This window comes from Telmatherina bonti (genome assembly GCF_933228915.1).
Source record: "Telmatherina bonti genome assembly, chromosome: 11".
Lineage (NCBI taxonomy): Eukaryota > Metazoa > Chordata > Actinopteri > Atheriniformes > Telmatherinidae > Telmatherina > Telmatherina bonti.
Window position 1 is genome coordinate 31,914,871 of NC_136629.1, and position 27,951 is coordinate 31,942,821.

Consider the following 27,951-nt stretch of genomic DNA (forward strand, 5'->3'; position numbering starts at 1 on the left):
TTTATAACCAGTTATACTTTCAATCTTATGGTCAAAGTTTCTCATGTTGGTCACATAGGTAAGCCGCTGACAGAAAAGCTAAGCAAACCAACAAAATGCCCGAGTAGGTGTTACATCTGACGTCACAGAAAATGTTCCCACTATAAACCCAAAACATATACAAGTTTTTTTTTTTTTTTAGATTAGAAATAAAACATCTCCATAACAAGGAAGAGAAATAAAGTTGGGATTAATACGGTCTGTCATTGTTATAACATCTGTAGTCCCTTCATATGTACATAATGTTTGAATGCTCCGGCAGAACCCTGAGCCGGGTTCTACTGGAGGTTTCCTGCACTTCCTGAATAAGTGCAGTTGTACATGATCTGTCTTTCCTGTCCTCTCCACCCCAACCAGTCGAGGCAGATGGCTGCCCTCCCTGAACCAGGTTCTGCTGGAGGTTTTTCTTCCTGTTTAAGGGGAGTTTTTTCCATCCCACTGTCGCCGTGTGCATGCTCAGGATCGGGGATTGCACCGAAGTCATGACTCGATGCAATCAGTTGGTTTCTATTATGGGATAAATATGAATTGGCTCGAAATGATGTGTATGTTGATTCGTGTATGTAAAGTGCCCTGTGACAACATTGTTGTGAAGTGGCGCTATACAAATAAAGTTGAATTGAATTGAATGGAATGCTCAGAAATGAGAATAAAAACATCAATTTTGATTAACACAATAAGAAAAAAGACATTAAGCACAGAGTACACCCTCCTATTATATCTTTCAATGGCTTCATCCCTAAAAGTAAGTCTCCTTATTATTTAAGTCACAGTGGGTGGATGGGACTGGAGCCAGAGGAAGTAGGAAAAATCTTTGACAGGCGGGGGAGATGGAGACAAATGCAGGCTGAGACTGGAAGGGAGGATGAGGACCTGAGATGGAAACAAACATTAACTTTTAATGCTCTGTTTTTTGAGCAAGTGGATGCAGGAGGCAGGGAGGGAGGAGGAGCCAGCAGAGAGTGGGTGAGACGACGAAAAGGGCAGGGAGGGGAAGAGGGAGGGAGTTCAGTGATGAATGAGGGAAGTATAGAGAGATAGAGGGAAGGGAGGGGAGAGAGGTCATATGCTGGAAATAGGAAAGGATCAGCTCACTGAGCTGATCGCATTCCCCGGGTCACATCATGGAACATGACGGTGAGTTTCTTATTCACATGAAAAGATGTACTTCCCTCTCTAATCTTTGCCTTCCTGCCTCCGATTCTGTGCTCGTATCAAGCTTTGCTGCTGGCAGAAAGACCGTCTCTCCGCACCTTCTTCTCATTCTTTCCTCACTTGCTGAGCTTTGCTTGTCACCTGTTTGTCAGTGATTGCTCTGCGTGTTAAGAGAAGTATGCAGAGGCTGTAAATCCTAATTCCTGAGTGATGAAGCAGTCTGAGTACAGTGGCCATGGTTACTTTGAAGATAGCTGTGTAAAGGACTGTTCAGTTTTAAAGGGGGGTCATAATGCATTTCAATTTGCACATGACTCAATATTGGTGCCTTTAACTGCTTTGTTTGCTTTGTTTTATGAGCTGCTGTATTACTGTCTTTCCCATTGTTGCACGATTAACAGTCATCTGCTTAAAGCTTGTTTGTCCCGTCCTGCTTTGTCTCATACATTAGAATAAACACTTAACATCTTTCATTCATACAGCAAGTACAAGGCAACTGCTGAAAAGATAAAAAGCAGCTACACTTTGTGTAGCATTAATTAGGTAATGATGTAAGAAGATCACTTCATAACATTTAAGTTGTCTTAAACAGCCTTCTGCTGCGCTGTGAAGAGGTCCAGATTTTCAGATGACACTTTTATTAACAGATTCTTTGGCAAAGCTTATGAAGCAATGACGACTGTGTGCATCGCTTCAAATGGAACTATTGGGTTTGTGAGTCTGCCCACACTTACATTACAGCATTAGTTTCTCACATGACTCAGACAAACCACTTCTAATGGCAACTACTTCTCTTATCAATATTCCTACTGAGGAAAGAGAAGTTATTACGACTAATATTTCCTGAGGGAATTGGCTGATTGCTGTTGGGTGTGTTGGATCACGTGACGATGGTACGTCAGCGCATTGGTTGGGGTATTGCTCAGCCAGAGGAGGCAGGTGGACTATATCGGGCCCATGTTATCTCATGTAGTTTAATTATTGTTGGCAGAGGTTGTCATAACATATCAGCGTGTTTAATAGGCAAAGCTTCTGCTTTCTTGTTCAAATAATGAAAGCCAGTAATTTGAGGCTAAAATGATCTTTAGATTCTTTGCAAGATGTGTTACTATGTCTGTGTTCACTAAGATGTGGGCTGAGTCACCACATATCAAATGTCTACTGCTGCAAATTTGTATATTTGCGTTTTGCAAGGCAAAGTAGCCTCTGTGGGACAACATGCATGCATTTGTATTTGGCATGTGTGAGTTAGCCATGATCTAAAGCTGCTGAGTGTGTTTTCTCTCCCTGCTGTTGAATGTGTGCTTAATATGTCATTTATTTGGTACAGGGTGACAGCTAGAGATGAATCTGAACATGCCTTTGTAACTAAATTAAGTGAAGTTTTTCACCGCTCGCTACAGTTGACCGACACAATCATCTGATGGATTTGTAAGAAAGCTGCACTGACGACTTCATCTGTGCCACAAATGCTGCTATTTTGTCAGATGTGTCGTCTTATTTCTGTCTGGCATTCATTTTTAATTAAAAAATGTGACCTGCTTAAGTACAACATCATTTCCGCAGACTGAGCCTTACTTGTTTGACAAGTAGACTTTGCAGACTAAATCACATGTTATCCACTTTGACCTGTCTCAAAGTTATCATCCCAGGAGGGAACATGAAGGCTGCAGCTTTAAAGCAGTTAGTATTGCAACCCTGGAATTAATATGTTAATTCCATAATATTAATCAAAACCTTGATCCAGACCTTTCAAGCCAAAAAACACAAACCTCAGTGCATCAGTAATAGCCATCTGAACAATGGCTAAAGCAACCATCATCTACTACTGGCAAGTTTACTTTAAAACTAAGCATTTTGAGCCTCTAGAAGAAGCCAAAGGCCTAAAAGCCACACAACACCACAGAGTAAACATGGCTGACATGCTTCGGACAGCTGTTTTTACAATTGACAGTGCCTCTCTAGTAAATCTGTGCAGCTATGGCCTTATATAGTTAGAATTTAAAGGTGCAGGGATGAATGCTTGTTGTTGAATATTTTACTCTCCAGATATGGTATTCTCATAGGGCTTCATATCACACACTTCTGTGTTTTCTTTATGTGCTGGTGCTATTATTGTACATTTTCCAGCATCCACAGCCTCTTTTTTTTCTATGGCTGCTGTTACTGTACCCAACAGTGTCTTTCCTGCAGCTCTTTTTGTCCCCGGCTACACGTCCGCCTTCCTTACTTTCTGTATCTCTTTTGAGCTTCTCTTAAGCTCTCTGAATGGCTGTTTGGCAGGATGTCAGCTATTGATTTATACAGGCAACATTTTAGCAATGATGGCAGCTTATGGGTTGTGCCGAACAGAATACAACAAACAGGAGATCATGTTTCAGATGAGCTGACTGGCAGATGAGAAAAGGAAGAAGAATGGAAGTAGCCACTACTGTATTGCTATAAGAAGTTACGATTCATATTATCAGGTACAAATGTTTATAATTGTCTGTGAACCTGAGAACTGTGTTTTTCCTTTGCTGCATTGTAATTATCCAAACAATGAGTAATGATTTATTATCAGTAAGAGCCAAAGCAAAGCTATAGAAAAGCAGTTTATAGCCAGAATTACACACTGATGAGTAACTGATGTCAATACATTGATGTCTTATTTGGTATTGCAACACAGACAAAATAGCGACTATTTAAATAATGATTTAGGTTAAAACTGCTGACACTTAAAGTGTATAATCCAGGTGCCATAAAGTAAAAGTCCTGCAGCTCATTCCAACCAGTCACTAAACCAGCTGAATTTAATTAGCTCAGCTCCACTCCAAAGTAGACGAGCCTGTTCTTGAAAATGCCTGTTTTAAATGCACAGGTAGATCCAAAAACATGGCAAGACTTCTACTTTATTTTTACTTCTACTTCTAACTTTATGCACCTCTGCACTTAGCTGAGGTGGAAAGGTTAAAGTCTATTCAACCTGCCCTGCAACTTTTTCTTAAAGAGGCAGGTTTCCTTTGAGCTTTCACTTCTTTATAGAAGTGAGATTATTCATTCATTTATTTTCTATACCGCCAAGTCCAGTTCAGGGTAGTGGGAAAGCTGGAGCCTATCCCAGCAATCATCAGGCAAGAGGCAGGGTACACCCTGGACAGATTTCCAGTCCATCGCAGGACCAACACAAACAGACAAACAACCATTCGTGCTCATATTCATTCCTAGTGAGAATTTAGAGTGATCAATTAACATAATGTCTTTGGATTATAGGAGGAAGCCGGAGCACCAGGAGAGAACTAACACATACTGTTCGTGGAGAGATGCAGTCACATGTTCAAACCTCCCCGCAGCGGAGGTTCGAACCAGTGATCTTCATGCTGTGAGACAGTGCTAAGCGCTATGCCACCTTGCAGCCAGAAGTGATATTATTAAAAACATTATTACAGTTACTGCAATGTTGTAGTGAGACCCATCTGGACAATGCCACCTTAATGTTATGGTCTTTTGCAGATTTTCTTAAAATTCCATTAAAAAATTGCATAAAAATCTATGCAACTACTTCTAAATAATCCCAAATCAAAGTCTGCTGATGACAGTGAATAATTCTGGTTGCATAAAGCACATTTATGAACTTCTCCAGGTCACAAAATATCAAAAACAAATGTCCATTTTGCTATCCAATCTAACTGGACATGATGGGATTTCAGTGAAACCAGTTATCTGCAGCTCCTCTAAGCTCAGCTCGCTCACTTGTGCAATGGAGCCTGTTCCTTGCTAGATCACACTTAGCTGTTATGACAGTTTCCAGTTTGAATCACAGTCCGCGTATGGAGATGTCCGAGCCCCGACTCTTGAAAAGGTCAGTCTAGACTGTAACACAGAAGATTAATGCTACTTCTGATACCCAAACCATTTATGCATAAAGGGGAAGTGTGGAAGATCACATAACTGCAAAGGCCAGTGAATCTTAAATGCACTTATTTCATTTTTAGACAGTCAGTGTTTTAAAAATACAGTCATGTTTGGTTGTAGCAGTACTCTGTGGCTGTACCAGGGCAAACACCAGGTTTAATGAATAAGTCAAGGAGAGTGGAAAAAAAGGCTCAGAAAAGTAGCACTTAAACAATTATTATCCCTTGTTTTGCTGAGGCTACTACTTAATATTTGATGACTCTCTTCCTTTCTTTTGGCCCCTCTCCTCCTTACCTTCTCTTGTGTCTACTTTTGCTGTTCTGGTGATTGAAAGGTCAGGCTGCCTCACTTGATCCCTGTTATTTAGTGCCAGGACAAACCAGACCTGCTTCCTGAAAAAAGTTGTAGAAATGTGCATCTCTCTCTTCCTTTGAATACAGTATATTTCCAGAAGTACCCTTTCTTGTTGCTGCATTCTTGTACGCATGCTGAGTAAAAGCTCTGCATTGATCCAAGTTAATCCAAGCTGATCAGTAACTGAACCCAAGGCAGAAAGCAGCAGGAAAGGTTTTAAAACAGGAGTAGATGAGAAGGAAGTGATGCATGGTGCAGAAAATGGTGCAGTGAGTGAAAGATGCCCAGCAGTGCATATGAAAATCTTTTATTGTCTTAAATATGAGGAGCTGTTTTAATTCTGTCAAACAAATTTGACAAGTGACATCAATTAACCTTATTTAATTACAGGGTCACCCTGTATGTCAAACATGGTCCACTTTTTGTACTGTGACATGTGTGGCTACTGGTGAAACTAGTAGATGTCAATCTGACCAATGTGTGTTACATATGTTACCCAATTAAACATCAGAAAATCAGTGTGTTGTAGGGCAGGTGGAGAACTAACTGTAAAGTGCATCGGTGAACATCAGTCACAGCTCATCAGTCACAAAATGGACGAGGATTCTGTTCTGCAGCCACCAAAACACAAAAAAAATGTTGCAACTTAAATATAAATCATGATGAAAAACACAAAAACATGCATTGATTATATGCAGGTATGTCAAACTTTATAATCAGTGTTTAAAATATTGCTCATCAGTATCAGCATGCTGGTAAGTTGATGCACCATCAACTGTATTTTTGTCATTTAACACATTTAGCTTCCAGGAAATTCAGTAGCCTCTGAGTTGCTAATGCAGAGTATATATTAATATCTCCCAGCCTGTGCTAACACAGTGATTTTCTTGTGTAAACTGTCTAAATATCCTCCTGTTGTGTCTTCATCCTCCCTCTTCTTCACCGACTTTACTGCATGTCCAATTATCCTCTCCATCATATACAAATACTGGGTCATCCTGAATCTGTATTAAATGGCAATACTTTAAATCTAAAAACCAAAGTAGATTTAAAAAAAAAAAAAAAAAAGCAGTCATGTGAGACTGTATTAGTAGATAATTACTGATTAATAAGGTGAAGTATAAGAGATGAAGACTGAGGCTCCATGAACATTTTGATAATGTGTGCATGAACCAACCATACTGCAACCAGACCAGTTTCTCTGTTGACTCTCATAAATCTCTCATAAGAATGTACTTTCTTCTCTAACTGCACATATGCTATGGTTGTTTAGAGTTCTTTATTCTTTGATGGCTTCAGAGAGAAAAAGAAGAGAGGGCAGCAGTGAAATGGGGAAAAATTTTGCATTACAAATGACGTGATGTTGTGGACGTTGTGACGAGTCGTCCTCTTGACGTCATTTAGCATATGGTGACACAAGATGGCAGTGTTGGTCAAAATGAAAAATGATTTCACTTCCACATCTGGAAAGCCTGAATTGTGCACAGAATGTAGTGTTTGTGTACGTATGTGTGTCTGTTTACATGTTTACACAATCCCACTGTGGGAATTAATCTTACTGGATGGTGGGGGAGCAAAATATCCATAGCTTTAATCAAGGAAACATATGTTTCAAGCTTACATTTAAGATTTGGTAGGACGTAGTCAAGTTGGAATATATAAAAGAAATCAATGTGATGTCTTCTGGAGTCATTTAAAGACAACCGTTTGTTTATGTGTGTGTAATGATAGCTCATTTCTGTCAGGCCATGCGCTGCAAGACCTCAGTTGTCACTCTGCTTATGGCAAAAGCTTCTCTCCCACCCACAAGCTGACTCCCATGCTGAGACTGAAGCACAGCAGCAGTACTATTATATCTCACATTAAGCAGATATTACTTGGGTGCCCTCCTACCAGGCTGACAAGTCTCGACACATTTCATACACATCTTGGTGTCAGGTTCATTGTCATTTCCTTGACTCATGATGAGTTTCCTCCAGGGCAGCGCTGACTGCACTGACCCTTCTCTCACTGGCATTGCATATACTGGTAGTTTACATTTCTGGTTCAGTATTTTTGTGTAAAACACTCATAAAATTTGACAAATGCCATCACTAGCTCACATATCTAAGCTGTTTAAAATCATAAGAGAATAAACCACTACAGGATTACCACAATCTTTCCACACATCTCTGCTCCAACACAACTGACTCAAATAATGAGTCACTTTGCAGACCTTCATAGACTTTTAGCTACATGTTATTTGAATATGGTTTGTTAAAAAAAAAAAAAAAAAAAGAAAAGAAAAGAAAAATACTTAATTTATATATATATATTAATCCCCAAAGGGAAATTCAATCTTGTGGTATATAATTAATTTGAGGAGGTCTTGTTCTGCAGGCTGCTGGCTGCTGGCAGGAATGATCTTCTGTATCTTTCAGTCTTACATCGGACCTGAAGAAGCCTCTCACTGAACACACTTTGTTGTTTCTTCACTGTGTTGTGGAGAGGGTGTGAAGAATCCTCCATCATCTTCATCAGCTTGTGCAGCATTCTCCTTTGGACAATCAGCTCCGGCGGCTCTTCAAAAATTAAATAAATAATGATTTAATTTAATTTAATTTAATTTAATTTAATAATGATAATTATTAGGAATAAAGGAATAATTTTGTGCAGAGTTCATTTTACAGTATGTAAATAACCACAAGTAATTTTCATTTTATTTTATTTTTTTATGGTAATATTTTATTTTAGCACTAGTACTTTTAACGTTCTGTCAACGCTTTTATTTTGAAGGTACTTCTACCCATCAGTTGTGGCGGTGCGAGTGCACTTAACGGCAACAAAAAAGACAGTAAAAAATGTTACAGTTTTACTGAAGAACATATCGTCTTCTTTTCTTTTGATGAATAGCATCCCCCTTGTTAGAGGAACGAGGTATGTTTAATAAGTATGTAACGGGACTATTTGGGTGTTTATATTGCCACATAAATCAATTTTATGAGTTTACTGCCAGTTTTAAATTTATTGTAGAGGATGTAAGAGTCGGGTTGTTATTTAAATGTCTTTTCTGTGTATTTCCCAGCTCTTTCGGTGAATTTGCGGGTTTACTGCCATTAAACCTAAAAAATCATCAGTAAAGTCTCATCCTTGAGTCGGGGGGTCCGCTACACAGTAATTTACTAGTTTATTTAATCTAAACACCCGTCCCAGCAATGTAGCTATCATAGCTCTATTAGTGAGGGTAACTTTGCTATCTTCTGTTAAAGAGATTTAAATAAATGAGGAGTTTAACAAAACAGCTTTTCAACGAGGAAAGTTTCTTCCAGCTTTCCAAAGAACCATGTTTTTTTGTTTTTTTGTTTTTTTTATTTAACTCATTTGTCATACTGTGTATGTTTGCTGGCTGACCAAATGACCCAAATGGAAATGTCAGTGCTGTTAGCAAAATGTCTGCTCCAGGCATTTAATTTCCGTTAGTCAGACTGGAAACAAACTAGTAAAATTATTCATGTAGTTCTTTAACGGAAGCTGCAGGGAGCAGCTTTCCATGAAAGCAATCGTCCTGCTGATTCATTCATCACTTCCACTGAGTTTAGGCAATAACCCTGCATATGCACATCACTTTTCTTGCTAGTAGAAACACTGATAAGGAATATGATCATATCTAGTAGATCTCGAGTGACTTCAGTGTATCCACCAATCTGGACAACTATCATTCTGCCATCTATGCAGACCCTCAGCAGACAGACACAAAGCAGCCTGTCTGTCCTTGAAAACAATTATAAATGTGTATAGTAGCAAAAGAGGTAGTCAGATCTGCAAAAAAGAACAATCTTCTGCTACAAACCAGTTAGGTAACTTGTTTAAGTATTGTTGCTTAAGTAAGTTGTTGAAGTTTAAGCATATAATACCATGCAAGACTCTATTGACATGTTGTCACATTACTTTCATCATCAAAGTTAGGCTGGCAACTGACATCTGGTCCACTTCCGGCAACACTTGTCAGAGTCCCAAGTGCAAAAAGTAGCCTGGATTTGGCCAAAACATGTCAGGTATCTGTGTAACATGGATCATTTTATATGCATTAAAAGTTGAATCATATTACTGAGACACTGATTGAGATCAGCTTGTGTCTTTCACACCTACTTTTACTTCTCTGTTCTTATTCACACTGCAAAAATAAGCTTTTTTTAATAAGGAAGGAAAGAAATAATTAAAAATGGCAAGAGGAAGGGTGGGGGTTCAACTCCTACTGGTGGCATTTAAGCAGGAAATGGTGAGATTGCTCATTTTCTCAGTGCAGACATGTGTGTTCCCTTTATTTTTTAATTGAGCAATAATATGAGAAGTTGTCACTAAAACCTCCCTTTGACTTTAAGATTCTTTTCATTTCTCAAGCCCAAATTACGTTCCTACAGACATTAAAAGATCTCTTTCATGAGAACAAAGGGTGCAGATGACTTTAAAGCATATTGTAAGGTCACATTGTCAGCGGTGTTGGTCTGTCTATATGCCTGTATATATGTCTGTTAGAAATGGAATAAGGTGATTGCATGTTGAAGGTGATCTGGATCATCTTCTGAATCCTGGAATGTTTGAAAGAATTTTTCATTATTGGGAGAAATGCGTAGTTTTTGCATCAGAGCTCTAACTCAACATATAATGCTCCAAATTAATGGCAAAAAGAAAATGATGTGATGACATCATGGTAGGTGTTACACAAAAACCTAACCAGATTGCCACCATTAGAGTAAATGCTAATTTCCTCTATAACTTGCAGACTGTTCTAGCCATTTGCTTCATCTCGGGGTATTTTTCCAGGGTCGAGGATTCTAAATAAGATGTGGCATCTGGCTTAATTATGCAAATAGATAGGGATATTGACTTGAAGTATGCATATGGCATGGGATTTTATTGTTTTTTTGGGATTCATGTTAGCTGCCCATTTAGTAGCCGCTAGTCTTCCTGGGCTCCCTGGAAAAGTTAGCAATACCATGAAAACCCAAAGAGGACTATATATATAAACATACAATAATGAAACTTTACATAAATAATAAAATTGAAAAGAAAAATAGGAAATTATAATAAAATTTAGTCTCATTTTGAAGCTAGAAGTTTATCTGGTCATCTGCAGTAAATATAGAGTCAGGATTTTTTTCAATTTGTTTTACTTCAGCTGTACTTGTGGAAACTGGGTGCTGAATCCAATGACATATGACTTTGTAGTGCACTGTGGACCGAAGAGAATTCATCCTCGGATGAGGAACTATATGAACCTTAGACAAATTCTATAACTGACCGTAAGCCATGACAGGTGTGCATGCATTAAAGTCACACTGTCTTGCATGAGCAGTGAAGGACTGCCCTGGCGACCCTCTTCTGAGCTACACGAAGTCTGTGAAGCTCTCTGGGATGCAGACAACCATGTGATGGGACAATACTCTAGGTGGCACAGGACAAGAGATTGTACCACTTGCTTAGTGTACAAAAATACACTGTTAGACAGGTAGCTGCCCATTCATGACAGCGCTGAAACTGAAACCATAACATAGTCATTTCTGAAATAATAAATCATGATCAATCAGGTCACATGCAGTACTGAAATCTAACATTGCTGCACCTGCAAATCTGCCTGTTTCCATTTCTGACAAGTGGACCATTTGGGGATTTTCTCAGGTAGAGGACCAATTGCTTAGTGGGGGTATGTGCTCTTTTAGATAGTCTAGTCTATTTTTATTATATGTATAAGAATATAAAGTGGATATACTAACCTGTCCAATATTGGTGAAGGTACTCAGATTTTTATACCAGCAAGACTGCAGTGTAGAACACTAAAAGGAACAATTACAAACTCATTGGAACCATTTTCAGCAGGACATACTCAAAATGTATATCATTCATTCACTGAACCGCTTAATCCAATTCAGGGTCGCGGGGAAGCTGGAGCCTATCCCAGCTGGCTTTGAGCGACAGGCAGGGTACACCCTGGACAGCTCGCCAGTCCATCGCAGGGCCACACAGAGACGAACAACCACTCACGCTCACACAGTAACCAATTAACCTAACATGCATGTGTTTGGATGGTGGGAGGAAGCCGGAGTACCCAGAGAGAACCCACGCATACACGGGGAGAACATGCAAACTCCATACAGAAAGGCCGCTGACTGAACCCCTCCCCAGCCAAGGATTGAACCAGTGACCTTCTTGCTGTGAGGCCACAGTGCTAACCATGTATAATGGTAAATGTAAAATGTAAAATGTATATGGTTATTACCAAATTTTAACTGTTGGACAATACAAACCTCAGATGTTCAACAAAAACTACAACAGATAGAAATGTCGACAAAACTAAGCATAAAAGTAGTGTATAAAAAAAACAAAAAATTCACCCTTTCTGCTGTGAAAGGAATTCAGAGGCTAAGTAGTAATCAAAATGCTAATAACATTCAAAACAGTTGCCAATTTTCCAGGAGTGAATGTTCCGGCGAATTCACCCCAAGTTCTGACTGTGCAATGCTCAGAGAAGCTGCAGGGGGAAAAAGGGCTAGATATCAGTCTCTACAGGCCTGAGTTAGCATGTTAAATGTCTAAGGTCATGACATTAATATCAGAAAATGATTAAAGAAAGCCAGCTTAAAGTTTCTTCTCAGAAAAGAACTTGGCAGTACAATACAATATGAGCAATCTACAAGAACAGCAGGAACAATGTGCTTTAGATAGATAAGACCAAATTGAAGATGTGTGACTATATTACAAAGCAGAATCCAAACACAGCACATCAGCACACCTTATATTATCTATTAAGCATTGTGGTTGATAATTTTAGTTTGTTTTGCAAACACAGTCAACCATGAATTTATCTGTGCAGTACTGTAGAGTCAAACGTAAGTCTGTTCAGCAGTTAAGCCTGGCCAAATCTGGGTCACAGTCCTAAGCACACCAATAAATCTGCAACAGAATGGCCAGAAAAGAATCAAATCAATGTGTTGCAATGGCCCATTCAAAGTCCAGACATCAAACCAATTTAAATGTTTTTCCAGGACCTTTAGAGAGCTGTGCATGAACCGGAGCCTAGAATCTGCAATGAACTAAAGCTGCTTTTAAAGGACCAAACTTCCTCATAACATAAGAGACAGATAACATCATGCTGAAGACGATTACTTAAAGTTATTAAGAATAAAATGTGGTTTTACACGTTCCTGAAATGTTCCTAAAATGCAACAAACTTTTGCTGCATTTTAGCTTAGTTCTTGTCAAAAATGCACATGTACTGTTGAATGTATGTAACTTACAGAAACCCTGGTCTCACATTCAGTGAGATACTTGACTAAATGTATTTAATCAGAATGTATTCAGGTATATTTCTCGGTTAGTGAGCCAGTATCCTCATTTGCTTGTCTTTGCATAGTGAAAATAATGGTTGGAGGTGTCGGAGCCCTCCACCCTCTGACCCCAGCAGCGCCTCTAATCTGCATGGCGGAATGAGAGGCATTTTTCAGCTGCTCGCAGGAGGAGGAGGAGGAGGGGAAGTAACGACGTAGTAGCGACCCAGTCAGTCAGTGTGTCAACCAAGTTTCCAGCCATCACCGTTAAAACTTTTCTGCCTTGTGATGAACTCACTCGGCGGCCGCAGACCGGACTTATGCGGGACTAAAAGGCCGTGATAGCGGGTTCGGAGGGCGGGCTCCGGTCCGGCTGAATATGGGTCAGACTGCCGTGTCTGCCGTGTCTCAGACCGGGAGCGGTGAGTGTGAATGTGTGTGTATATTTGTGCAACGTGAAGCCTCTCTTCCTCCTTGTCTCTCTCTCACCGCTAATCCGTTATCTTTATCCAGGAAGTCTGCTCGTTTTGCTGCTTTGTTTCTGGAACTTTTCTGTCGGGTAACTTCGACACATTTCAACGCGGACGAAGCGCTAAGCTACATGTTTTTATGCTAATGGGATGTTAGCTCACTAGGTGTGTGTTAAATTAATTCTTGAATCATTAAACGCGGTGTGTGTGTGTGTGTGTGTGTGTGTGTGTGTGTGTGTGTGTGTGTGTGTGTGTTTCTAAATTTGTCGCTGGCTGTGCTCCCCAGCTGCTGTAAAACTATTCAATAAAAAAAAAATCTGGAGACTGTTTTATAACCAAGTATCTTTTAGGAGGCTGAATTGTTGCTGCTGGTGTGATGAAGATTTTTATGTGTTTAGCAGCCAGTTTGACATGAGTCCAGATGAGTTGAGCTGATTAGTTAGTTAAAACCAGGTTGTTTTCCTGCAAGGGGCCCAAACAATCTGAGCTCAAGTGCACTGACTTAAAATCCAGTCAACAGCTGTGCATTAAAGTTATTTGATAAATATAAATATGTAACCTTTATTATAATTGAATTATGTCGATACTTAATCAATAAGAGCATGACAGTGCTCTTTAACAGCCATAAGGGAAGTTTGACAGTTTCAAAAGTCATTTTTTTACTTTAACCAAGCAGTTATTTTTATTCTTTCAGCCAATCACTTCAAGCCACGTCTGTCAGCCTGGGGACCCCAAAGGGTCAAAAGATCACTTCAGAGTGGCCTCAAATTATCCCATGAAAAATATAGACACATCCAAGGTGAAATTATAAAATTTAAAATGTCGTATACATTACATTGCTTGTATTAATGATGTAACTCAGCCTTACAATATATTTTTTGAGTTTATGTGGGTGTGAAACAAGTCTAATGGGGCTTTTGCAAACTCTCAGGGCATTAAATATGAAAGGTAAGAACGCTAATTTAAAGGATTTTTTATTATTTTATGACGCTCCCACTGAAAAACACTCCAAAACAGATAATGCGACAAGAAGCATGCATATCAACTCATGCAATGGTGGAAGACCAAGCTAAAAAGGAGGCATTTTTGTGGACTGATGATGAGGAGAAGAATTTGCTGCAAAAGTCGTATCACACTCAGTAGCTTCTGCAGCAAAAGCAAGATAATGTGATCTGCTGTTGTAGCTGGTGGCGGGTTTACGCCTACAACTTAACAGAGAGGTGGAGCTATGTGCTCATCAGTTCAGGAAAGATTTATCGGGGTTGGTAAACTCAAAAATGAAACACTAATATTTCAGATTTATTCACTTTGGGGTGTAATAAAAAAACAAAACATTTTGGTGCTCTGAAAATTCCTGTTCGCATTATTATAGGATTATAGGTCCACACTATAATAAACAAACTTGAACTTGTCTCCATGCAGACATGGTATATACAGGTAATATGTATATTTAACTTGCAAATGAATTTTAGGCAAACTATTAAAATGTCACAAAAAACAAAATGGCAGTAAATCTTTTTAACCAGTTTGTACGTAGATCTCTCCTGTTTGTGGTGTGGATCTTGGTACATATCTCCTCAGTGTGGTTGTTGCCAACAGACAACCTCACAAAAGATTAAACCAACAAAACCAGACACATTGATCATTTAGGAGACAATATTGGAGAGAGGCCTTCAGGACTATTTGTTGTGGTTATTCTTTGACGTTAGCCAATATTTGTTATGTTTCTTCTTCAGGACCAGAAACCGCTGATGATTAATTTGAGATCGTATTTTGCAGCTAAAAAACTTTTGCAAACTTTTTATTGAGTAATGTCTGCTGATGTGCATCAAAAAACCTTTTTGGAAACTTTATTGACTCTTATAATTTGGAATATTTGTAAATGTGCAAATACTAACAAACAGTACTGCAAACCTTTATTCAATCATAGATTAAGCTTTTTGGTGTGTATGTGTTTGTGTGTGTGCAATAGTTTAAACATTTTTTCACTAGGCTATTTAGCCGCTCAGCTCATTTTGACGCTCTCAGCTGCGGTTTCATCTGACTGTCGAGTGTGAAACATCCAATCCTAACTTTTCTTACTCTGGTTAAAATAAATGTTCTCACCATTTGGAGTCCTTTGTCCGGTTTTATGAGCCAGTAAAGTGAGAACGTCACATTCATTCACAGATTTTATTGGAACACTTTGAGGCAGTGAGGTTCAGGAAGGGACACATGACTGAGGATGAAAACAAAACCTAACCTTTTTATGGCGCTGTCAGCATTTAAAGCAACACCCAGATTGTTTTGTAAGCTTACTTAAGCCAACATGTTTAGTAACCTGAAGCCATTATAATGATCTTTATACTCCATTATGGATTTCATAACAATATTGTGGTGTACTTTAATTGTAGAATCTATTGTACTAAGAGCAGGAAGGGAAGTGTTTCTGACAGGGTCTTACTGAAAGATCATTACCTTAAAGCTGATATCCCCTGAGCCACTCTTCTGAAGTAAAGACTATACGCTAAAACACAGTCAAGCCACAGTTTCCTGTTTAATTTCTTTTAGGTCTGTTATTTCTTTGTTCGGTCTGAGCTACTTGGCTCTGTAAGTACTGTGAGTTAAACGACTCTATCCTTCTCTGGCCTCCACTGGAGAAAGATTCGGAAGAAATTACCCAAGTGTTAAAACTGCAGCTCATGCCGAGTTGTGCCCCTCCCTCCTGCCCCGTTGTTGTTTCTGTCCAGCACCTCCTGTTGCCTTGTCTTCCTTCATCTTTTCTTTCAGTTTCTTTCTGTCACCCTTTGCCACCAACACTCTTAAACCACCTCAATATCCAGCTCTCCTCTTTTTTTCTCTGGTTTTACTTATTTTTCCTCATCAAATTATCCCCCCCACCCCCCATCCTTCCTTCTTTGTTCATGATGTGTGCTTCTTGCCTCCCTGGTGACTTACAGTGAAGGAAGGAAGCCTCTCCCTTTCCCCCTCCTCCTCCTCAACTCATGTTCCTGCTATAACTTCAGAGAAAAACTTGCAGTCTTTGACAAAACACATATATTGTTGCAGACAATAGATACCATATTATACATACAGAAATAATACCCTGACGGTTTTTGACTCGGCACAGCAGTTTAATGAGGGATTACTTCACTGAGATTTGGGCTGTGTCAGAAGTTATGTTTCTGATTACTCTACCCATTGCTACATCTGCTGTGTATCCAAATCCTGACTCACCCTCCCAGCATTAGTGTTCAAAGCCTCACAGTATGTAATCATGGAACCCAGTTAAAAGTTGTTATATATGATATTAAGTTTGCGTGGATTTATGCCATACTAGTCCATTTAGAAAGTTCTTACTCATGCCGCAGCTGAGTATTATTTGCTTTAACATAAAAACTACCTGTGCTTATTGGCATATTTATAAAGCGAAGCCCCAAACTCTACTCAGTTTATAGTTGTCATATTTCGGCATCCACGATTATAGTTTTAACATCTTACATGGGACTTATTGATCCAAGAAATATTGACTTGTACAGTAGCTTCTCTTTTCTCTTTGCTTTATGTGTGCATTTATCCACAAACTTATCAAAAAGTAAAAATTATAATAGTAATAGCCGAATTTGTCCATTTTTAAAAAAATCCCTGTCTCAGACGTGCATTACATGAGGTACCCTGCAGTTCATGCATGTAAATTGGATTGGTATAAAGAATCAAGTTGGAATTGATTGATGCTGCTTTTTTTTTTTTCTTTTCTTTTTTTTTTTTTTTTTTTGTCTCATCCATGTTGCATCATGTTTCAGGTAGTGGAAAAAGGTGAAGCAATGCTGGGCCATTCTCATGGTTTCTTGTTAATAAAGCACTGGTGTATGGGGTATAATTACTGCCTTTCCTCTGAAGAAAAAGGTCATTTCTGCTGTAAAAATGAAGCCAGGATAATAAACTGACTGTGTATGTAATTTAGCTCAGAAAACCTCTCCAGGATCAGATTGTTCAGTTTGCATTGCATGTATGGCACGGTTTAATACATTTTCTGTATTGCTACACGATACTTGTGAGTCTCGCATGTTCCCTTTTTTCATGATAATGTTGCATCCAATTAAATAAGAGGAAATGAGAATAACTTTTGACATAAAATGAGCATATAGTCTTTTATTTCTGTATCTCTTTCTATTTCTATTTCCCTTTTCTTTATACTTGGTAAGTTTTTGCTTAAAACAGTTTCTTTTTTATTACTCTTGTCTTAACAAGTCCATTGGCTCTGTTTGGTTCCCAGAAGAGGTCTGATAGTTGCCCTAATGGCGATAATTGTTGATGGGGATTTTCTCATCATTAAGTAGCACAAAGCAGCTGCTGAAGTGCAGCTATTGTTGTGATTTGATATCAGCACAGGAACAGGAAGTGAGTTTGTGTATGTGTGCGTCTAGAGACAGCATGTTTGTAGCTCTGTGCTGCACTTCTTTATGTTTTTCTTTTTTTAATTGCCGTGTTATGCATGTTTTCTGCAGTATCCTCAAGCAGAAATGGTCAGAAAGTGGGCAAAATCCCGTGGGGAGCAGTAATGCTTAAATAGTTGTTCTGTCATACGGTGACTTTTACTGTGGATTCTTTAACAACAAGAATGTGATTGGGTAATTATTTCCCCTAGTTGTGTTTTTTTCTTTTTTTTTGTTTGTTATTATTGGAACCCTAATTTTCCAGTCATGGCTAATAAGACATCTGTTTCTAGTCACAGTAAACCTACTTCACCCAGTTAGACTTTTCTGCAGACAAATGAATGCTTTAGTGTCTATGAAGCCTGGCCATTAAACTTTAGGTGTTTTTATACATTTAGAGATGTCTATGACAAAATTAGCAATAGTCAGCTTGTAGTAGGGCTGGGTAATTAATCGATTTAATCAATTAATTCGAATTTGCTCTTTATGAAGATTTATTTTAATGAAAATCAAGATATTCCTTTTTTGTCCCACCAGCACCTTTTATGCTTCCGTAGATCATAGTAACGTCAGTGCACTCCAGCTTGTTTCCCACAGAACTGCATGAACACAACATGGCAGCTAGCAAAGAAGGGCTTGTCCCCCAAAAAAGTAAAACTTTCATTTTTATTACCTCAGTCCCAAAGTGAGAAATTGTTTTGGTTATTTATTGTCAAAATACTCTAAAAAGAGTAACTATTTTTCTTCCAAGAGGAGGCACTTTGATTTATGATTAATTTATTGTTTTTTTTATGTTGGAATGAAGTTACACAAATAAAGTGAAGCTTATTTTTAAATGTATGCTCAGAACCTAAAAACTAGCTCACTGTGGAGAAGCACCAAGTGGAAACATGTGTTTTATATGTTAATTGTTTACAGTGGCAACCATCTTTTTTACAAGCTTGTTTAGTTGCACCTTAAATTCAGAGAAACTCCTAGGTTGAGTGCAATAAAAGCATTTTTGAAACAGAATAATTTTTTATGCTCGTAATTTATTTTTTATTCTTTAACAGTGAATCAGTGGCTTTAACAAGGAATTGATTAAAATCAGAAATCGGATTTGTTTTTAAAGCAGCCAGCATCTACGTCGGTAATTTGTCAAAACTTTCAGAGCTGAATGGAGACTCTGTCTGTAAAATTACCTGTGTGAATCAAGGTTTAATCATAAATAAATATATAAACAATCCAAAAGTTATTTTTTCTTTATTTTGAGCTACAAAACACTATATATATTTATGTCACCAGAAAAACTCAGGAGGAAGTATTTTATTTTAAAATTATGTTGCTTCAAGATCGACTGTGTATTTAATACCTATGTATCTGGCTAACTCAGCTGAGTGGCATACAGTTTAAAACTGAGTCAAATGTGGCTCATTTCACTGTTGACTACAGTATGTTCAGCATTTGCAATAGAAAAACACTGAACTGTTGCCTTTTCAGCTAAAACATGTTAGTCATTGAGTATTGAGTGTGTCATTTTGTTAATTTAAAAAAAAGTCAAATTTCAAGTTATTGCCACCCAATGGGAATGTCTTAAATCATGCATGTCTGGCTGCTTTTGATAATTCCATAACTTCAAAATTAATAATCATCGTGCTTCTTTTCCTGACTCGTGTTTGATAGGATGATTTTAAATTCTTTATTTAGAGGAGAAGCGAGGAGGCCAGTGTAGTCTCAGAGTTTCACTTTGTTAATTTAAAAAAAAGTTTACTTTAAAAAAGTTTTTTTTATCTAAAGGACCAGTGTGTTTAAGGTTTTTGCTCATATTAAAGTGAATCTCTTAAGCTTTTTAAAAATAAGAACATAAGCACAAGTGTTTGGTTAGATTAGTATGTAACACAGAACATACCAGCATTAAATAGTGGATCATTTTTCTGCACAAATAAGACAATGTAGTAAATGAAAAACACATGAAAATAAATAGTAAACTAAGCTTCATGAAACCTAACAAATCAAAAATATACAGTACAACGCTGAAGCAGCTAATATCAGTTTTAGAGTTGGAAAACAGTGACAATCTGAAGATGTGGACTTAAAAAGCTAACATGGCTTTCACCAATGATTCCTTAGATATATCTTAAGTTTATGGCTAGAAGTTTTGATTTTTACTCCATAATTTGACCTTTTTTTTCCATTAAAGTTACTTTAGAATAAAATGAAAATGAGAACTGATGTTTTATTTAGATGTTGTGACTGGTTTTCTTTTACTAGCAGTTAGGGCTGGGCGATATGGCCAAAAAATAAAATCTCAGATTTTTTTAAAACAAATTTTCCGATTTGAATCGATTTTTTTTTTCCCCTTACTGTAAAGAAAAAAAAATTTACAGATGTCAAAAATTATTCTTTTTCAAAAATGCTTTTATTGCAGTCAGCCTAAAAGTTTACCTAAATTTAAAGTGCAACTAAACAAGCTGTTAAACAAGATTGTAAAAAGAGATGGCAGGCACTGCCACTGTAAACATTATTAGAAACAACATGTTTGTACTTAGAGCGTTTCCACTGTGAGATAGTTTTTATGTTTTGATCATACATGTAAGAATAGGCCTCATTTCACTTGTGTAACTTTATTCTAAAATAAAAACTGATAAATAAATAAAATAGCCTCCTCTTGGAAGAAAAATAGTGATTCATTTTAGAGTATTTTGACATTGAATAACCAAAACAATTTCCCACATTAACAATGAGGTAATAAAAATGAACGTTTCTTTACACTTAACATGTGTTTAGAGAAAATTGACCTATTTGATACAAAATACTATTCTTTTTAAAAAATCCCTGAATGTTTATTAAAGCTATATTTCTAATACACATGTATTATTACATTCTTGCTGTTTTTTTTTTGTTTTATTTACTCATTTTTGGCAAGAAAGACGAGCCTGTCAGCTGCATCTGGCTTCAGACCCCTGTGGCATGTGACAATGCCCCCCTCCCACACTGAAAACCCTGCATTTCCATTACACCTAGAACTGCGCAAATACTAAATATCGCCATAAAAACTCGCTGCTATAAAAGTTTTACGATCTCAAGAGGTGGTTTTTCCAGACATTTCGACATAGAAATATATTGCAAAAATGTAATGGAAACACTTTTTTTGCGTTTACGTGTCCCCAGAAGTGACGTGGGGGTCGTGACCAGTTCATTCCCAGTAAAGATGGCGAGGTGTGGAATAAACAACAGCAAATTTCAGAGTTTTAGAAAAGAAAGTGAGGGAGAAAAGCTTTGAAAATCCAAAGCAAATTCTCTGCAACAAGTAGAAAACCCTAAAATAACACTACGTGCCCACTTGGCATTAACCGCAATTACGAAACGTGATGCTAATGTGCTAAACGCTGTTCAGTGGAAACATCTGCAAATCACAACTGTTGTTTGTCAAAACATACAAATTTATTTTGCAAAAAAAAATGCAATGGAAGCACAGAGGGGGCACTTCTTTTACGTTTCTATCTGCCAAGTTGTGTTTATGCATTTCTGTGGGAAACCAGCGCAATACGTCGCAATAAGGTACAGAAGCCCAAAAGGTGCTGGCGGGGCAAAAAAAAAATCCAGATTCTCACAAAAATAAATCTTCATAAACAGAGAATATTAGCAGTAGGAATATTAAGATACAAGGGAATAGTAATAGAGTGATCCCATAATACTGAATGCAGGTGTAAACTGAAACTAAACAAATAAGATCCATATATAAGCAGTATTGAGCAGAGGAAAGTGTAATTACACATTTTATTTTATCATGTCATTTTTAGATTACAAAAACAAGCGCTTCTTGAAGAACCAATGACTTTGCATTGTTTTTAAGGCCACAAACACAAATAAGACTTAAATTACTGAAAGTCTGAACACAGAAATGAGACACATTTGATCCCTGCATGGCTCCACATAGTCAGAAGCTTCCTCAACTTGGGTATGAATGCTCACACATTACCTCTCTGCCCTCTGTGAGCCCTCCACACACACTCCACACACACTGTTTGCAGTATTCCAGAAGGTTCACAGCACTTCTAATCTTTCAACAGGAAGAGGAGGAGTTGTGGAAAGACAGGGATCTCCCCAAGAAACGCCCAGAAACGCACACTTACTGCGTTTACCATGGAATAAAAGATATTCTCACTTTGCTTTGAGTTTTATAAATTCACAGATACCTAAAGAAAACAACATAGCTCAAATCAAGCCTTTCTTTATTGCCTTTGTTTAAAAGTGAATCATGTTCTATCGCTTGTTATCTCATGGAAATCAGATGTGCACTCACAGTTAACAATGATCAGTAAATATTAATGGTCAAATTCATGAATCGAGACATGCACACAAAACAAAAAGAATGCAGACACAGCAGCACATTGAAAAACAAATTGCCACTGAAAAGCTGTGCCAAAACAGAAAAAAGCCAAATAAAATGCACTCTTACAGGAGGATTAGGTGCAGGTGCAGCCTCTGTTACGAGAAGAGAGACTTTCTGTAGCTATAGAAACTCTTAAGTGCTGTGACTCAGTTTTTTGCCTTCATTAGCAGTAACTTGAAAGGAGAGTAGGTCAAGCAGTTGTACATGTCTGATGGTGCAGAGCGGTTAAGCCAAAGCGGGATCTTCACCTGCAGTGTTGCAGCTGAGTGATGCTTTTTTGTGTGTGTGATATTGGAGTTAAATCTGCACTTTGTTTTACAAGTTGACAAAAGAACTAAGAAGGAAAAAAAGGAATTTCTGGTGTTGAATCCTGTAAGGAAATATTTCGTGTGCAAAACATTATAGACGTGCAGAGTGTGATGGTGTGAAGATTTTGTCATCCTTAGCATATCCTGATGCTTAAACAGACATGATTCATTAGCCATTGACCTTTGTCTGTTGCTTAAAAAAAACGGTATAGTTTTTGTTTCCATGGTGATACTGACGGTATTTTTATATTCTGTCTATGTTTACGTAACTGTGCACTTGTGTCTTTTAGTTGATGGCCTGGAGAAATCATCTGTGGCCAGCTGTGACGTGGTGGTGGACAATGGTGGAAATACCCATAATGCCCATGCATCAGGACAGCAAAGAAATAAGCTGTCCTCATTGGGAAAACTGTTCAAACCATGGAAGTGGAGGAAAAAGAAGACCAGCGACAAGTTCCAGGATCTCTCCAAAGGTAGGATGTGATGTATGCAGCTGTGCGGCTGACATTGTATGAATAAAATGATGAAGAGCTGCTGATCTTCTCCCCTCTAACAAGTGTCTGGACAGTGCCACAGCTTGCATTTTTTTGTATTTGTGTAGGACATTAAATATGAATAGGAGCTGTGAAGCCTCTAGAAAAGCTTTAAAAGGAAACTAGTGAACAGTTTGTTTGTAGCTGTTGCTGATTAATTTCCAAGTGGTCGGCTAGGAAGTAAAAAGGGACTAAAGTAAATACAAAAACCAGAAACTTTCCTGGTGGCTGGAAAGTGTTATCTTTTGCTTATTTAGCATCTCTGTTGTAAGTTTTATGCCTCCATCTTCCTCTGACTTGTTAAAGGTTAGTGCCTGGGACAGGATCACCATCTCCAGTCTCGTTGACCTTCTGGCCTGCAGGTTTAAGATGCATCGTGCTGTAACACACTAGACTCAAATGAGAGGCTCAGGAAAACTTTTTCATTTAAGTGAGGTCTATTGTTGGTAAACATCTAAAACCTGCGGAGCAGTAGCTCATAAGGACCAGAGTTGGACATCTCTGGAATAGGACAATTAAGAAAAAAATATAAGTTTCTGAAGCTGACAAATTTTGTGCTGCTGTATTGCAGATTATTTTTGTAATGTTAGTTCAGTATTTATTGCATTACTGATTTAAAACTTTAAAAACAAGGAATTTAAAGACAGAAGCAAAAGAGATTTACTGGCTGATATTCACTCTGTTGGAGGTTGTGATTTCAAGCAGCACATCATCCCTTATTCCAAGTTCAAAGGAAAAAGTTGTGATTTCGAAATCCGGTTTCACTCAACAGGGGGGATATGCTTCCATGCGGATCGAGATTATTTTCACACCGCACTTTGATCAAACCATTAGAATAATATATCCCCATTCCCACCAAAGGTGGTGCTGCACTAGTATTTACCAAAAGAGAGGACAAGACCAACGTAAAGAAGAAAACTTTGTTTCCTCTTGCGAGATACACATGGAGATTAAACTATCACTGTTTTGGGTTTTTTTTATTTTGTTTAATGCAAGTAAACTGCTGAAACACTGCAACAATGGACGCAGTGTGAACAACACAGACAGAAGATTGTTGACGTGATTGCTACGCATTTACCCACAATGTAATGCTACACCAAATGCTGGAAGTGACTTTTCTGCTAGCATTAGCTTCTGCTAGCATTAGCTTCTGCTAGCCATAGCTTCTGCTAGCCATAGCTTCTGCTATCCAGAGGCTGGGCTGCACTCAGTGTTGTTTAGGAAGCATGTGCAAGGCGGTTACTCTTTCGTTGTGGGAACTCGGTACACCACTGTTCTCTACGGAAAAATCTGAATATACATGTACTGTTACCCCCCTGATGACTAATTCATTAAAATCAGATGTGTTGGAGCAGGGTCATGTTGAAAAGCTGTAGGTGTGAGGCCCTTGTAGGACCAAATTAAGTAGCCTGGACTATAACGATTATCTATTGGATAATTCCGTGTTTATGTTGATAGATTCTTGTTAACAAAACTGTCATTTCATTTAAAAATGACACTTTGGACATTAATTTGACTTTAAACAGCTATTGTCAAAGTGAGGATGAATAAGTGTAATGAACTCTTAAGAAAGAGGTCTTTCTCCTTAATTGTGTATCAGAAATTATGTCTATGTTTTCTGTATTTTTTTTTTCCATGCATATGTGACTTCCTGCCTTCTTGTAAGGAGCAAGCAAGCGTTCTTTTAGATATTCCTATGCTAAATGACCCGTGTTATTCTAGGAAAGCGTATCTTCACAAAGAAAGCAATCAGACCAGAGTCCACATTGATTTAGTTGTCAAAATATGGAGATCTACAGGCTGTTTCCTCCTGTCTCTTAGCGTACAATCAGTGTGTTGGTGTAATGTCTGATTTAAAAGCATATTTAGTTTTTCCCTTGAGTTTTACTCCATCTTTTCTGAAAAGATGGGGAAAAAAATTCTTCAGAAAAAAGCAGAAGATTATTAGTTTAAAATGTATTTTCCGAATTAAATCAGGTTTGTTCGGTTTGAGGATTTTAGGTCTTGTTCAAATCAGTGCCTATGACTTAAGCTCTAAACAAAGAGGGACAAAATGATATTAACTCACTTATTCGTACATCCATCATGATCATGTTTATCTTTCAGTTCTAGAGAGAAAAATTTCCACAAGACAAACGAGGGAGGAGCTCATCAGGAAAAGAGTTCTCATCCCTGAGCAAGGTTTGTCCAACTCATTTAATTTGTCTTTTCATTTGTCAATTTTACAATTTCAGTCATTGATATGATTTTTGGGAAATAAAAAACAGGAAAAAATGCATTGTTCAGCATTCACATTAACCACCAAGTGATCAGTGCCTTTGCCCTTTTTACTGCTAACAGCATTTTACCTAAATCCAACTGGACACTTTTTTGTGGCCTGAATATTAGGAAAAAACATTTAGAAAAATTATTGTTTTCGACACAGAAAGAGACAAATTTGAAATGGGGGGAATTTTAACCTGCATTGAAAAGATAAAAATATAGGCATGGGGTGCACCAGCCAGGTATGCCTTGGATCCACACAATCATAGATGCAGCTTATTTAGACAAATGGAAGATAGTAGAGGCCACACACCAACACAAGGGTTCCACTTCAAGTCCAAAAAAAGTGCAAAGGGCCTTAACTTTTCATTTATAAAATGACATTTTAATTACTTCCTTAACATATCTTGTTAAAGTCTGCTACAACTAGGTTATTATTATTATTAATATTATTATTTATTATTATCATTATCATTATTATTATTATTATCATTGTTATGACTTCCTAAAAATAAATTTGAAGTACATAGAGGCCATACCTAGTGCATAAAAGTAATCTTCTATTAATTTTCCTTTTTTCTAAGATCATCTGCATTTATTTTAGAACGCTTCAAAAAGTGTTCAGCTTTGCTAAATGCAGTTTCCCCTTTGGCCTGATGTTATTCACGATAAGTCAGAACGTTTAAAATGTCAAATAATTTTTCTTTCATAGATGAACTGATCAGCAGTGAAAATCTGAATGGCCATGCAACATCCAGTGTAACACCGGGAGAGGTCAAAGTGGTTATTGAGTCTACAGAAACCTTGGTGGAGGAGGAAGCCTCTGGGATAGTCAGCACTGAGGACAAGCCAACAGGTACCTTTTTGCATCAGTTACTGTGAGACCTTTGTCGTATTGTGACCTGTGATCCATATCCAACGTTAGTCTTTAACATTTGGATTTGTCTGCTAGCTTAGGCTTTAGACCCGAGTCTTCCACTGGGATGCATTCAGAGTGAACTTTATCCCTGTGCTGCACTGAATGCCTTTAAAAAAGAAAAGAAAATGGGGTTAAAGATGACTGGAAATCAGTTTGTAAAAGAGGAAAAAATCTCACTCTTTATCTGCCGTTTTATCAACCTATCATAAAATTTCAGTACTGGCGTATTTAATGTAACAATGTAAAATGTGATTGGGTTGTAGAATTTCAGCTTTCATTCAAGAAGTTAAGCAACGTTGTTGCACATACAGTAAAAGACTGGCAGCCATTCTTCCCAAATTTGCTCCATTTTAAAAGCCTAGTCAGTAGTTGGCAGAGGTGTATAATCCAGGTGCCATGAAGTAACAATCCTGTCATGTTTTTAGATCTACCTGTGCATTTTGAACTGGTGTTTTCACGAACTGGCTCATCTACCTTTCAGTGGAACTGAGCTAATCAAATCCAGCTGGTTTAGTGACTGGTTGGAACAGCTTCCAGACAGGACTTTTATACACCTCTGGTAGTTGGATTGTTGACCGATTGGAGTTTCATATTGTTTCTTCATTATATGGGGACAGAATAAGGATATGAAAGTTCCTGACTAAGTAGGTTGTTGTGGAAACTCTCAGTATGTGACCCACAGGGGTCTTCATCCAAGTAAACAAAGGCTGAAAAAACAAGTCAGATCTTTTAAAGTGATAGCAGAGACATCACAAGTGAACAAAGTGACATTACAAGGAAAACGGTCATTTCCAAGCTCAGTAACACCAAATACACCAAACCAAAGTTTGTGATCACATAATTCTCTCTTTTGAGAGGTAAAAAAAAAAAAAAACGCTTGGTAAGATCTAGCTGAAACTCTCAGGGAAAAATATTAGATTTATGTTTGTCAAATTTTGGAAGAAGACGGTTTAATTTGGTGCTTCTTTGTTTGTATGACATCTAAAAGAGCCTTCCTTGTTATGGAAAATGATGACATACAGCATTGTGTGTAAAACATGGTGGAAGCAGAACCATGCTGATCCACGCTGCTTTTGTGTCAGTGGTGTTTAATGATGATTCCACCGCTGGTAGAAGAAACAGGGCTAGTTTTAGGTGCTATAATTTGTGCTCGGATTTAGTCAAGTGCTGCAAAGCTGATATGACTGCTGTCCTTTGTGGGAAAAAGAATTATTAATTGCACAGAAAATATCACAGAATCACAAAGGAGGCAAAGCGGTGGCGTGTTGTAAGATGCCAATGACCTCAGCTAATCTGTACGTACCCCTCTCTCAGCGGAGACCTAAGCTGTTTACGTAATATTCTTGTTAAACTGCTTAAATCGAAACTTGGTTGTTTGATTTCAGATGAGAAGTTATGTTGTACAAATTTAGAAAATAGATTCTTTCTCTGATTTCTCATTGACTGGTCTGTCTGCATAGTGTGCAAGAAATAACAGGTTGGCTGAATGACATTTTTCCTCTACTTTTACACTAGTGTTGGGTTTGTGCATTTTGATTTCAGCTTTTCTTTTGTCCATGTACGTGACCAACTGGGCCGTAACTGTAGAAATGTTTGCACTCTGGTGAGTAATTGTAGGATTTTTAATTGTTTGTCGATATCGCTCCACTTTTTGAAAACCACAGTCTAAAACTGTTGTTATTTATAAACATGGAGCTTTTACAGCACTTTAGTGGTTCCAGTTTTATATGATTGGACATTGAATTGCAGGTTTGTTTGTTTGTTTTTTTTTAGATGCTTTGAAGTCCTTTCCTCAATGCATTTGTATCTACTGCAGTTTTCTGGCTGACTTTGAACTCTCCGAACGATCTATGAGCCCGTCTAATGTGTTCCAATAGATATTCCCATTACATCAGCCTGCAGTCGGCTTCATCGCCCGAGCAG

The 27,951-nt window shown here is 37.9% G+C and overlaps 1 protein-coding gene across 2 annotated transcripts in view; it reads left to right on the forward strand.

The window, feature by feature from the left end:
- phactr2 (phosphatase and actin regulator 2) overlaps positions 1 to 27,951 on the forward strand; it is a gene marked incomplete at its 5' end in the record, with an annotated part of 62,862 nt that overhangs the window by 12,739 nt on the left and 22,172 nt on the right. Inside the window, 4 exons of one of the 2 annotated variants that reach the window (XM_079249031.1) lie at positions 12,961 to 13,168; positions 22,605 to 22,787; positions 24,954 to 25,028; positions 25,822 to 25,965. In XM_079249031.1, the coding sequence (XP_079105157.1) occupies positions 13,126 to 13,168; positions 22,605 to 22,787; positions 24,954 to 25,028; positions 25,822 to 25,965 (445 nt within the window). Of the gene's footprint in view, positions 1 to 12,960; positions 13,169 to 22,604; positions 22,788 to 24,953; positions 25,029 to 25,821; positions 25,966 to 27,951 lie in introns of those variants that run through there. The other variant, XM_079249030.1, reaches the window with a different exon arrangement.